This window comes from Cnephaeus nilssonii (genome assembly GCF_951640355.1).
Source record: "Cnephaeus nilssonii genome assembly, chromosome: 23".
NCBI lineage: Eukaryota > Metazoa > Chordata > Mammalia > Chiroptera > Vespertilionidae > Cnephaeus > Cnephaeus nilssonii.
Genome location: NC_137094.1, coordinates 16,136,615 through 16,149,886, shown reverse-complemented (window position 1 = coordinate 16,149,886; position 13,272 = coordinate 16,136,615). Strand labels below are relative to the sequence as shown.

The 13,272-nt window shown below is 62.3% G+C and overlaps 2 protein-coding genes across 5 annotated transcripts in view; one reads left to right on the top strand and one right to left on the bottom strand.

Moving 5' to 3' along the window:
• Positions 1-260: 260 nt before the first annotated feature.
• On the bottom strand, positions 261-12,124 carry AGT (angiotensinogen). Of its 2 annotated transcripts, none has more exons than XM_079763415.1 (5): positions 11,953-12,124; positions 5,749-6,593; positions 2,545-2,812; positions 2,239-2,383; positions 261-946 (listed from the first exon to the last, which is right to left on the bottom strand). In XM_079763415.1, exons 2-5 carry the CDS (start codon positions 6,575-6,577, stop codon positions 752-754), a joined length of 1,437 nt encoding a protein of 478 aa, XP_079619541.1. In that variant the 5' UTR covers positions 6,578-6,593; positions 11,953-12,124; the 3' UTR covers positions 261-751. The 2 variants fall into 2 exon arrangements, with proteins under 2 accessions (XP_079619541.1, XP_079619540.1); XM_079763414.1 differs by lacking the exon at positions 11,953-12,124 and adding an exon at positions 9,292-9,611.
• CAPN9 (calpain 9) overlaps positions 11,639-13,272 on the top strand; it is a gene marked incomplete at its 5' end in the record, with an annotated part of 20,021 nt that continues 18,387 nt past the window's right edge. For all 3 annotated transcript variants that reach the window (XM_079763413.1, XM_079763412.1, XM_079763411.1), the window contains one exon: positions 11,639-11,851. In XM_079763413.1, the coding sequence (XP_079619539.1) occupies positions 11,639-11,851 (213 nt within the window). The remainder of the gene's footprint in view (positions 11,852-13,272) is intronic.

Here is a 13,272-nt window from a genome sequence, read left to right as displayed (position 1 = left end):
GTGGATCAGTGGTTAGAGCAGCGTCCCGCTACACCAACGTTATGGGTTCGATCAGGGTACATACCAGAATCAACCAATGAATGCAGAAATAAGTGGAACAATAAATCAGTCTCTCTCTCTCCCTCTCGCCAATTTGAAACATTTAAAAAGAGAGAGAAAAGAAAAAACAAAAACAAAATATGACTCCGAGTCCCTGTGTGTCTGCTTGATGACATATATTTGTTCTGCTCAGTGAGAGAGAGAATCTTTCCTTCTTGCTTTTTGTAAGATTTATTAGTAGCAGGATAACCAGCCACGAGGTTACATTCTCACACATTCAGGCGCTGGCGTTTTCCAAAACCCACACACCGCGGGAAAGAAAAACGGGGAAACCAAGAAGAACGCGGGCTCCCCTTCCATAGACTGCACCACCCCCCCAGGGCCGCGTGGGGCGGGGGGCTCACCCCTAAACCCAGTGAAAGAGGAAGCGACGATTGAGTTCACACACAGGCTGTCTGGGCAAACTCTTTCCGGAACAGTCGTCCTGAGCTGAACTCTGGTTCTAACCCCCCCACACACCCATCCCCTCAGATCCCCCCTAAACCTGAGGCCCGGAGGCCGCTGCGCCCGCTGCCCCGGAGAAAGGCTGCTCGGCTCCTGGCTGGTTCTTGGGGAGACGAAGTGGAAGGCGGTGCTGACAAGCTGGTGCCGCTGCGTGGGCCGGGGCGGTGGCGGGGGCGGTGGCCGGGTGCCCGCGTGCCCGTGGCCGGCCTCACGCCGCGCTCTGCGGGTTGGCCACGCGGCCCAGGAAGTGCAGGGCGGTGGAGTCCTGATCGTAGACGGCGAACAGGAAGGGCCGGTCCAGGGTCACCTCCAGGACCTCGGCGGACTCCGTGGGAGGCTGGGCGGACCCCGTGGGCTGCTCCCCCTTCTCGGCTTTGAGCTCAAACAGGACGCTGTTCAGCACCTGCAAAGCAGCCAGCGTTGGGTCGCTCCTGGAGGCCCCACGGGCCCGAGGACGGGGTGCAGAGATGCCCATGGTGGGGGGGGGATGGTCCCAGCCTATGGGACGAGGCACGGTGCCTGCACCCCCTCGACGACTCTCACTCAGAGCGACACGGCGGCTCCTCCCAGAGGGCCCCTCGCTCGGACCCGCCCGTCTCCACCTTCCACCTGGCCGTCCCGGCGGAACCCCCGGCCACCCGTGCGTGGGTGACCCCACTCATTCATTTTTATTTATTTTCTCTATTTTTATTTGTTTGTTTGTTTTTTTAATCCTCACCCGAGGATATTTTTCCATTGATTTTTAGGGAGAGTGGAAGAGAGAGGGAAAGACAGAGAGAAATATTGATGTGAGAGAAACACATCGATGGGTTGCCTCCTGCAGGCGCCCCCCACCAGGGCCTGGGCCAGGGAGGAGCCTGCAACCGAGGCACATGCCCTTGACCGGAATCGAACCCGGGACCCTTCGGTCTGCAGGCCGACGCTCTATCCACTGAGCCAAACTGACTGGGGCTATTTTCCTTTATTTTTAAATCCTCACCCGAGGATATTTTCCTATTGATTTTCAGAGACAGTAGAAGGAAGAGGGAGAGACAGAAAGAGAGAAACATCGATGTGAGAGACACACATCAATTGATTGCCTCCTGCAAGCACCCCAACCAGAGCTGGGATCTAGCAACCAAGGTACGTGCCCTTGATCGGAATCGAACCCGGGACCCTCCAGTCCGAGGGCCGGCGCTCTATCCACTGAGCCGAACCGGCCAGGCCTGACCCCAGTCATTTAGCACAGACGGCTCCTGCCCCCAACAGTGGGCTCTGAGGCCAGGCCTGGGCGGGACCCCGTTTGTCCACAGCAGCATGGAGCACCAAGCCTGAGCACACAGGCCCCTGTCATAGCTGGGGAGCATCGCGTCTGTGGCCCGGGACCGTCTGTCCCCTGTGGGGTGCTTCCCGGCAGCCAGGAGCTGTCCACGGGCCGGCCCTGGGCTGGGGGCACCCTCCTGGGCTGGACCCTGCTGTAGGGTCTGGGAGGAGGGCAGAGCCACCAGCACGGGGTGGGAGGGGTTCCGCTCTCCACCTGCCTCTGCACAGGCCCAGACGGCGCTGGTCACCTCTCTCCCACCTGGGCACACCCACCTGGCCACGCCTCCTCTCCGTCCGGCCCCGCCCCACCTTCCAGAAGCTTCCTCGGTGTCGCTTCCATGGACACCCCCCACCCCGGGAGCCAACAGACCCATCAGCAGGGCCGCCCGGTACCTGCCCGACGCGGAGGGGGTCATCGCTGATTCTGCCCAGGCTCGCCTCGGCGCCCAGCAGGGTGGCCAGCTTGGCCTGGGCCAGCAGGTCCTGCAGGTCGTAGGAACCTCGCAGCGCCAGCTGGGGCATCGTCAGGCGGACGGCCCTGCGGAGGGGACCCAGGTCAGGTGGCCCGGGGGGCGCCCCCGGTGCGGCTGGGCCCCACGGAGCAGGCGCCAGAGGCCCGGGAAGGCAGCTGGCTCGACATGTCCCTGCTGGAGGGGGCGCTCGCCCCCCCACCCTGAGCTGGTCCCCCGGGGGCCGTACCGGGGAGCCAGGTTCTTGGTCCAGGTCAGGAGGTCGTGCTGGAAGGTGAGGGCCTCCACGTCGGCCAGGGCCGCGGCGTCGTGCGGCTGGACGAGCAGCAGGCCCACGTTGGCGCTGAGCGGCACGCGGGTCAGCGAGAGGTTGTTCCGGGCGTCGCTCCAGTGCTGGAAGGTGCCCGTGCCCGACAGCATGGGCACGGCCACGGAGGTGGCGTTGTCCACCCAGAACTCCCGCGGCCCCGCCAGCAGCGAGAAGCCCTTCATCTGTCCTGGAGGCGCAGGCGGGGAACAGCGGGGAGTCAGCCGGGCGGCGGGCACAGGGAGGTGGGGGGCGCCTGCCCAGCGACGGGGCACAGGGACCCCATAGGCCTCTGCTTTACCCTGGGGCCCTCCAAGTCCTGCTCCTGCGAAACCCAGCCCCGGAGCCGCTCAGGGAACAGCAGCTGCCAAGGTGAGGACGCACCCGAGCTTGTGCCGCTGCCCCCTTCCTTGCGGCCCGCAAGGGGCACCCGAGGGCTCAGGCGCCTCCCCCACTAGGAACCGATGGGGCAAACCGCCCCAGACCCGGCCGGGCCCGGAGCCTGAGGTCCAGCAGGCTGGCTCTGTGGTTGATTTTTTTTTTTTAAATATATTTTATTGATTTTTTACAGAGAGGGATAGAGAGTTAGAAACATCGATGAGAGAGAAACATCGATCAGCTGCCTCTTGCACACTCCCTACTGGGGATGTGCCCGCAACCAAGGTACATGCCCTTGACCGGAATCGAACCTGGGACCCTTCAGTCCGCAGGCCGATGCTCTATCCACTGAGCCAAACCGGTTTTGGCAGTGGTTGTTTTTTAATCAAGTTACTTTTTGTTTTTAATATATTTTTATTGATTTCAGAGAGGAAGGGAGAGGGAGAGAGAGAGAGAAGCATCCATGATGACAGAGAATCATGGATCGGCTGCCTCCCATAAGTCCCCCACTGGGGATCGAGCCCACAACCCGGGCCTGTGCCCTTGACCGGAATCGAACCTGGGACCCTTCAGTCCACAGGCCGACGCGCTATCCACGGAGCCACACCGGCTAGGGCTCAAGTTACTTTTTTAGAGCAGTTTCGGGTCCACAGGAACATTAAGAGGTGGCGCAGAGGATTCCGCGTGCCTGCGATCCACCACCCCTCGCAACTCTGATGAGCCAGACAGAGAAAGACAAGCACCCTAGGGTCTCCCTCACGCCGGGGATCTAATGCGCACAATGACTAACAAACGAAACAGAGACCGAAAACAGACGGACAGCTGTCGGGCGGGAGGGGTTGGGTGAGAAAGGTGAAGCGATGAAGAAAGGAAAACACACCTTGTAGACAGACCACAGGATGGGATGGGGGAGGTAGACGAGGGTGAAGGATGGGGGAAGGAGACGCGACGGACGGTGACGACACGCATTACAACAGACGGATGCTGTGCTGTGGACATGTACGCCTGACACCTGTCTCACACGATTAACCAGACACGCCGATGCATCCCACTTTTACAAAAAGCCGCTTCCGCCCGGCCAGTGGCTCAGTGGTTGAGCGTCGACCTCTGAACCAGGAGGCCACGGTTCGATTCCCGGTCAGGGCACATGCCCAGGTTGCAGGCTCCATCCCCAGTGTGGGGCGTGCAGGAGACAGCCGATCCGTGATTCTCTCTCATCATGGATGTTTCTTTCTTCCCCTCTCCTTTCCTCTCTGAAATCAATCATTTTTTTTAAGAAGCATTTGTGACCTTCTGCACACGCTCCCCGGGGGAGCTCAGCCCTGCCCCCAGGCCCAGCAGGAGGCTTTTTAGTTTAGAGAGGGAAAAAAGGACTAACTTCTTTCCACCAACAAACTGAAGCAAACAGACGCTGGAATCTGCACGGAGGGCCACCCCCCCGCCCCAGCTCCCCTGCACGCTCCATCCTTGTCCGGAGGTTAAGTCAATCCCTCCAGGTTAAGTCAACGGATGTGGCGGAACCTGCCAGGGCCAGCACCAGGGCTAGGGGCACGGGGTCAGGGGTGCTGGGCAAAGGGCGGCCGGAGCCCACGGGAGAGACATCCAGCTGTGCCCTGAGGCCCTCGTGACGGGATGTCGCTATTATCGTTTTTTTAGACAGAGTGGAAGGGAGGAGGGGAGAGGAGAGAAACATCGATGTGAGAGAGACACAGCCGTGGGTTGCCTCCCACACATGTTCCGACTCGGGGGTGGGGATCGGACCTGCAGCCCCGGTACATGCCCTTGACCAGGAATCACACCCAGGACCCTCTGGTGCACACGCGGATGCTCTAACCACTGGGCAACGCCAGCCAGGGCGAGGTTGCTCATCCTGATCAAACCTCATGCATGTCCCTCAGAGGCAGGGCTCTCAGCCCACCCATCCGTCACAGAGCCGCCACCTGAGCGCGTGTTCCCCGCGGAGTTGCCTGGACAGGCCCTTGCCGTCTGCGGTGCACACGGCACGAGCCGTCGGGACGACCTCTGGGCAGGGCGCTTGCCCACCCGGACTCCTGCCAGCAAGGGCTCCCACCTTCCCAGCAGCACACGAAGTCTCACCATCCGGCCCCCAGCCCGGCCGGCGTGGCTCAGTGGTTGGGTGTCGACCTATGAACCAGGAGGTCACGGTTCGATTCCCAGTCAGGGCACATGCCCGGGTTGCGGGCTCCATCCCCAGTGTGGGGCGTGCAGGAGGCAGCCGATCAGTGATTCCCTCTCATCATGGATGTCTCTATCTCTCTCTCCCTCTCCCTTCTTCCCTGAAATCAATTTTAAAAAATAAAAATAAGACAGAAACTCAGCCCTTCTGAGCGAGGAGCTGGGCCGTGGGGGTCAGGGGGTGTGGGTTTGGACCCCAGGTCCCCGCTCCTGGCTGGGCCGTCTGGAGCAAGCCGCTTTCTTTCTCTGTGTCTCCTTCTGCAGCAGGGACACCGCTTCCCCGCACACAGGAATTAAGGGATGGGGGTGACAGGAAGCAGCGTGGCAGCTGCAGACACAGGGCTGCAGGTGGGCGGGCCGATGCCCAACCCACAGTCACCCACGGAGCCGGAGGGGACAGCCCCTCCCGTCCTCCCGGCCGAGTCTGCTGCCTGCCCACCTCCAGGGCCGGGCCATGCCCAGCTGAAACGCTGGGCGTGAGGGCCACGGAGACAGAGCACTGCCACCCCCGGGCGCCGGCCCGGCCCGGAGCCCACGGAGGCCGGGCCTTACCTTGGAAGTGGACCTGGGCGTCGAAGATCAGGTTGCTGTCCGGGCTGACCTCCCGCAGGGGGCTGCCCATTTTCCACCCGGTCACGGCCTGCATGAACCTGTTGATCTTCTCCGCGGCCAGCTGGGGGTCGGTGGACAGGTCGAGAGAGCGCGGGAGGGTGACGGGGGCGAAGGGGGCCAGGCCCCCCACGAAAGGCTGCTTGAGGCGCAGGCCGGGGGCCGTGAACAGGCCCAGCACAGTGGACAGCAGCAGGCGGGCCTGGCCGGCGGCCCCGCCCTGCAGGACCAGGAGGCCCTGGATGGTCTGCAGGGCGGACAGGACCTTGTGGCCGTCCAGCCGGGAGGTGCAGCTCTGGTCCTCCCCGGGGACCCCCAGGAACGCCTGCAGCCGGCCGGCCGTGGGGTCCAGGGCCCCCAGGTAGAAAGAGGTCAGGGTGCCGAAGAGCGCCGTCGGGGAGAGGACGGCCCCGCCGGCCGCGGCCTGCGTCTCGGTCAGCGTCTTGTACATGCGGAAGCCCATGAAGTTGAGCAGCATGCCCACCGTGGCCACCCGCATCTTGTCCTCGCCCTGGAGCCTCCGGGCGGCCAGCACCAGCTGCTCCCGCAGCGCCTCCTCGTCCACCGGGGACGTCTTGGCCTGGACGGGGACGGCCGTGAAGGTGGGGTCCGGGGGCGTCTCCCCGCTGGGCTTCTCCAGCTGCTCGCAGCTGCTCTTGCTGTAGACGAGCATGTGGAAAGGGTGTATGTAGAGCCGGTCGGCGGCGGGCAGGCCCGCCCAGGCCAAGAGGCAGAGCACGGCGGCCCTGAGGCCCACGCCTGCGGGACTCATGGCGCGTCTGCGGGCCCTGAAAGGTGAAAGGTGAAAGGTGGAGGGTGAAGGGTTACTGAGTGCCCTGGAGCCGGATTGGTTCCCATGGCCCTGCAGCCATTCGCCTAGAGAAACCCCTCATGTCCGTGAACTTCAAGGAGAAGAAATGGATTCAAGGTCCCCAGAAAACATCTATAGCCCGGCCGGCGTGGCTCAGTGGGTTGAGCGTCGACCTAGGAACCAGGAGGTCACGGTTCGATTCCCGGTCAAGGGCACATGCCCGGGTTGCAGGCTCAATCCCCAGTGGGGGGGCGTGCAGGAGGCAGCCGATCCATGATTCTCATCATTGATGCTTCTCTCTCTCTCCCTCTCCCTTATTTTTTCCCTTAAATTTATATATTTATAAATTTTTATAAAATATATTTATACATTTTTATTGATCTCAGAGAGGAAGGGAGAGGGAGAGAGAGATAGAAACACCAATGAGGAGAGAGAATCATGGATTGGCTGTCTCCTGCAAGCCCCACACTGGGGTTCAAGCCCACAACCCTGGCATGTGTCCCCAACCGGAATCGAACCCGGGACCCCTCAGTCCGCAGGCTGACGCTCCATCCACTGAGCCACACCGGCCAGGGCTACAAAGGTATTTTCTAAAGAAGGAAACAGCTACAGGATCCCGGTGCAGAACGCCCCGTCCCCGCGGAGGCGTGCTTTCCTTGGGGTTTGGTTCACGTGTCAGGCCTCAGCTGAAAGGTCGCGGCGTCAGGCGCACCAGCCCCCTCCCGCTTTGCACCGGTGAACGGCCCAGGCCCCGCTCAGGTGGCGCAATCCCTCGGGTCATTTTCAAGGCAGAGGCCGTGATCGGCTCTCCTGCCCCGAGGGCTCTGTGTCAGCGGGCAGCAGGGGTCCAGGCCCCGTGGGTGGTCCTGGCCCCGTGCTCTCTCTCCCCTCACCCCTGCTCCGTCTCCCTCGTCACCAGCCCCTCCTTCTCGGTGCCCCTACCCCTGGTGGCTCAATGCAAATGGCGAGGGTAGCAGCTGACGCTTACATAACGCTTAGCTCTGCCAGGCACGGCTCCAGGCTTTTCCTACCTCAGCCTCTCTCCTCTTCTCACCAGCACCCCCTTCCTGCGGGGGGGGGGCGGGGGGCGAGGGAGAGGGGGCTCCCGGACGCCCTACCCCACTCTGCGGCTGCGCCTGCCACTCCTGCCACGCCGCCCTGCCTCCCGGCACTCTGGCCCTGGTCACCTGGTCGTACTCCGCATGGCACAGACTCGTGCACATTGAAAGGAAATCAAATAGAAGAAAGATTCGGGCGGTAATTACGTCACTGCAGAAAATGACCCGTCAACATAGTATATGCAACATAGCATCATAAAATCAAAACACGCATGCGATTGGTGCCGGCAAGAGCTTTCTATGTATTATTTTTAAATTGCCAGTGCACATCCTACGTTCCGGCCGGTCGGTAGGACATACGTACGGTCAGTCACTTCGCCTTTTATATATAGATAGGTGTTTAGTGTGTATTGCCTACCTCCTCCCAGGTGAATGCACACCCCCTCGAGGGCAGGGTCCTCCCACATTGTCCCCAAAAGTGCCTGGGCCATCGTAGTGACTTGATGCGTAGCTGTCAAATAAGGTAATGAATGCTGTTTTGCAGAGGAACAGAGAGGTTTAGTGACTGGCTCGAGGTCACACAGCCAATAGGAGACACAACTAGGATTCAAACCCCCGGAAGCCCCAGTCCACACACACAAGCACCGATCTAGACCGCCTCCTGAATGGACTAGGAAGAATTTGCCTTTTTAGTGTATCCGAACGTTTAGAAAGCACTCTCCCCTTCTGTTGCTCTTAACCGACACCCTAGACCAGTGGTCGGCCAACTCATTCGTCCACAGAGCCAAATATCAACAGCACAACGATTGAGATTTCTTTGGAGAGCCACATTTTTTAAACATAAACTTCTTCTAACTCCACTTCTTCAACATAGACTCACCCAGGCCGAGGTATTTTGTGGAAGAGCCACCCTCAAGGGGCCCAAGAGCCGCACGTGGCTCGCGAGGCGCGGTTTGCCGACCACGGCCCTAGTCCATGAGCCAGGGAGGCCAGGAATTGCTGTTGGCCCCATTTACAGATGAGCAAACCGAGGCTCAGGGAGACGGCGATGAGCTTGACCGCACAGACCCAGGCCGGGAGCCCAGGACCGGAGACAGCTCTGCTCAGAAGGGGTTCGGGGACACAGCCCTGGGCGCCCTGAGCCTGGCCCTCTGCTCCCCCAGGCCCCCCTGCCTGCACCGCAAGCTTCACAGTCCCTCTGGCTGGAAGAGGACCCAGTGAACTCCTGGCCACCATGAACCTGGTGGCGGGGGGGGGGGGGGGGGGGAGGACTGGCCACCGTGACGCCTGGGAGAGGGCCCGGGTCTCTGGCGGGACCCAGGGTGGGGCCGAGGGCGGACAGCCCAGGTCTGCAGGGCTGGCTTGAGGGGAGGGAAGCACATTCCCTGGGTCTTCAGTGGTCAAGTCGCCTGCAGTGCAGGTCACCACTGACCCCTGGCCCCTGGCCCCTGGCCCCTGGCTCCTGGCTCCTGGCTGCAGTTAGCTACCACCCTCCAGCCGCTCTGCCCCCCACCCCAGCCCCCACCCACCTTCTGGGCCCAGCAGAAGACTCAGCTGTCCTGGGAGCGCCTGGGGCTGGGGCTTCGGGTGGTGTGTGGAGAGGGACTCCCGGCTTACCGTCTGCGTCAGCCCCCAAGACCAGCACCTCCTGCGTCGGTTCCAAGACCTTCCGCTTCTGTGCCCCAAGACCAGGACCCGCTGTTCTGTGTCCAAGCCCAGGACAGCCTCTCCCCCTGGCCGGCCACGGAGGCCCTCTTTATACGTGAGGGGCGGGATGGAGCCGTTCCCAGGCTGTCCTGTGCCCGGGCTGGGGAGAGGGGTTACATCACGGTGGGGGAGGGGGCCCAGCCGCCAGGCCCGATGAGGGGGCTGGACGCCAGAGGGACTCCTGCTGGGACGGCTTCCAGGAAGTGGGCTGATCGATGCGCCCGCTGCTGGGACGCTGCTGGGACGCGGCCCAGTTACACATTCACTGAAGTTCCCGGGAGCGGGAGGAGCGGGGGGCCGCGGCCATCCTGTGGGGGGGGGTGTGAAGGGCCTCTGCCCCCTCAGAGGCCTGGGGTGACTCTTTCTTTCCTTTAAAAAAAATTTTTTTTTTTTTGCCCTGACCGGTTTGGCTCAGTGGATAGAGCGTCGGCCTGCAGACTGAAGGGTCCCAGGTTCGATTCCGGTCAAGGGCATGTACCTTGGTTGCGGGCACATCCCCAGTAGGGGGTGTGCAGGAGGCAGCTGATGGATGTTCCCCTCTCATTGATGTTTCTAACTATCTATCCCTCTCCCTTCCTCTCTGTTAAAAAAAAAAATCAATAAAATATATTTTAAAAAAAATAAAATGTTTTTTGTGTTGTTGTTTTTCTTTATTGATTTCAGAGAGGAAGGCAGAGGGGGACAGAGATAGGAACATCCATGATGAGAGAGAATCACGGATCGGCTGCCTCCTGCACACCCCACACTGGGGATGGAGCCCAAAACCTGGGCATGTGCCCTGACCGGGAATCGAACCGTGACCTCCTGGTTCCTAGGTTGACGCCCATCACGGAGCCGGGCCGGCCGGGCGTGCTCTTGTTGACCAGGGCACTGGCTCAGTGTCCTCGGTTTGCTTTAGGGTCCTCCCTGTCCCTCGTCCGGTAAATCAGACACAGGAAGCACGAGGTCCAAACCCACTTCTCCGCGGAGGCATCCTCGCGCTGGCGCCCCTGCCCGCGGGCGACCGAGCTCCGTGTTTGCTTTGGCGCCGGTTCCGGGGAAGAGTCTACAGGGGGCAGTTCTGCTCGCCAGGCCGCGAGCTGAGATAAGGATCGGCCGCCCGGATGGAAACATGCGGCCCGCCTGTTCCACGGAAGCTCTGTCGCTGGAATGACTGACATGCTGTCCTGGGGGCCCGAGGTGCTAGCTCTTGCAATAACCGAGCTCCGGAAAAAAACATATTTACTTAGCGATCAGCTCTTCCTCTACGGAAAACATTGCGAAGAAATTTAGGGGAAGCAGGCCGGCCGGCGTGGCTCCGTGGTGGAGCGACGGCCTGTGAACCGGGAGGTCACAGTTCGATGGCCGGTCCGGGCTCATGCCCGTGGTGTGGGCTGGATAGACGGCGTGCAGGAGGCAGCCGGTCCGTGATTCTCTCTCCTCATTGATGTTTCTCTCTCTCTCTCTCTCTCTCTCTCTCTCTCTCTCTCCCTTCCTCTTTGAAATCAACACAAATATCTGGCTCTTTTTTTAAAAAATATATTTTATTGATTTTTTACAGAGAGGAAGGGAGAGGGATAGAGAGTTAGAAGCATCGATGAGAGAGAAACATGGATCAGCTGCCTCCTGCACACTCCCCACTGGGGATGTGCCCGCAACCAAGGTACATGCCCTTGACCGGAATCGAACCCGGGACCCTTCAGTCCGCAGGCCGACGCTCTATCCACTGAGCCACACCGGTCAGGGCTGGCTCTTTACAGAAAGGGTTTGCCAGCCCCTCCTCTGAATAAAAACGAGACGCCCGTGAGCGAGCTCTGCCTGTCCCTGTAATGCAGGCCATCGCCATCAGTAATGGCAGTCACATGTGCTGTTCCTTAGAGACATGTTCTATTCCTGAGACCCCTTCCGAGGGCAACACCGCCGTTCTCCGACCCAGGACCTGCCCTCGCCCTGAGCAAAACCGGCCCTGGCCGCCGCCTCCGGGCCCAGTGTGGGTCCTGCTCTCTCCCCATAAAGCCACCCCCCCGCCCCCCGGCCCCACTGGGCCTCCCCAGCTTGGCCCTGGCCGGCCTCACACGCCCTGTGGGTCTGCGGGAGCCCGGGAGGGCAGAGGGCTCTCCCTGGCGTTTGCCATCCGGGCGTGTCCCACCTCCGTGGGCAGGGAGGTTCCCAGGCGAAGAGGCAGAGCCAGGGCCTGGGCTCGGTGCCCCGAGCGGTTCCGTCCTGCCTGGCACTCCCGTCTCGCTCCTTCCTTCCTACCCCTCGCCGGCCCGTGTCCATGCCTTACCTCCGCCTGGCCCCGGGGCCCCCGGAGCACCCCACGCCCAGGGATGCCCGCGGCACCCACTCCTCCGGCCAGAGCTTCGAGCAGCTGCGGCGGGAGTGCCTGCAGAAGGGGGTCCTGTTCGAGGACCCCGACTTCCCCGCCACCAACTCCTCTCTTTTCTACAGTGAGAGGCCCCAGATCCCCTTCGTGTGGAAGCGGCCAGGGGTGAGTGCAGCGGGGGGCGGGCCGGGGGGGGGGGGGGACACCCAGGAGGGGGCAGCAAGGAGAGGAGGGGCTGGAGGGGTGCCCACCCCTGACCGGCTCACCTGCTGTGACTCCTGCACAGACGCTGTGAGGGCAGGAGCTGTAACCGGGCGACCCAGGGGTCCGGGCTGCCTGTCACAACTTGAGCCAGTTCAGCAGAGACAGGGCTGAGTCCTGGATGCGCGTGTATTCCGATCCTGCAGGCAGCGTGGAGAGCAACAGGGCACCCACAAACATCTGCTCCCCCCTCTCCCTCCATAAGCCAGCTGCTTATATTGGGTGGGAGGACGAGGATTACGTGGGGAAGCAGGAATGACAGGCGTGGGACAGGACGCACGGGAGCATCGGTACGGGTTGCAGGTCATGCGGGCTGGGAGGGGGGTCGCGGAGGGCGGGGGCCGCCGGGCGCCCTGGGACCAGATCACAGCCGTAGGGGCTGGGGGTTGTACGGACAGAGCGGGGGCCTCCGGGGCTGGGCTGTGTGGGCCTCGAGGCTGTCCGTCTTTCCGTGAGGGTGGGCGGCTCTCGGGACAGGAGGGCGGACGCATTCCGATGCCAGCCAGGGTGCAGTGCGCTCTCCCTACAGAACAGAGCCGCACGGCTAACGGAGCCCCGTGACTGTGTCTGGTCACGGCCGCTGGCCCCCCGGTTCCATTTCTGCCCCGACAGAGTGACGTGCAGGGACACACACACCAGCAGGTGGGGGGGACGCAGGGGGCTGGGACCCCGGGCCCCTGGCTGCGCCCCACCCCCAGCTCTCTGCCTCCCCGCAAGCTCAGGAGGCGGTGAGCGAGTGGGGCCACACCTTTCTCCAAGACAAGATTCCGGGGACACATCGAGGGGGAACCTGAAGGTGGCGGGGGGCCACACCTTTCTCCAAGACAAGATTCCGGGGACACATCGAGGGGGAACCTGAAGGTGGCGGGGAGCCCCCCCCCCGTGGGCACCAACGCTGAGTGGGCATGTGGAGTGCCCAGTGGCTGCTGGCCACTCTTTCCTGGGTGCTCAGTGGGGGGGGGGGGGGCACGCCCTGCAGGTGCCAGTACCGGTGTGATGAGGGAGGGAGGCCGTGAACAGGTTCTCTCCCAACCGGGAGCCTTCGTGCCCGAAGGGAGCCAGCATCCGGGCCGCCCCGCCCCGCCCAGCAGCCCGAGGTCCTGAGGGCCGCCAGCTGGTGCCCGGGAGTCAATATTTGCCGGGCTGCTCAGTCAGGGCCGACCTCTGCCCGGGCAGCGCCGGCTCGTTCCCTCGGGTGGGGACTGGCCTGGGAGGGGCTCCGGGGGGTCAGGTCGCCGTGGGCCAGGAGGAGGGGCAGAGAGTGCGGGCCCTGAAGGTGAGACCTGAGTGCTGGCCCCACTCACCTGCCCTGTGACCCGAGCCTC

Bases quoted from the DNA above. Each gene is read 5' to 3' on its own strand.
- AGT (XM_079763415.1), bottom strand. From the start codon at position 6,577: ATGAGTCCCGCAGGCGTGGGCCTCAGGGCCGCCGTGCTCTGCCTCTTG. The intron at 2,813-5,748 runs GTAAGGCCCGGC...CTGCGCCTCCAG, and splicing joins CGCCCAGGTCCACTTCCAAG to GACAGATGAAGGGCTTCTCG. The intron at 947-2,238 runs GTACCGGGCGGC...GCTGCTTTGCAG, and splicing joins ACCCCCTCCGCGTCGGGCAG to GTGCTGAACAGCGTCCTGTT.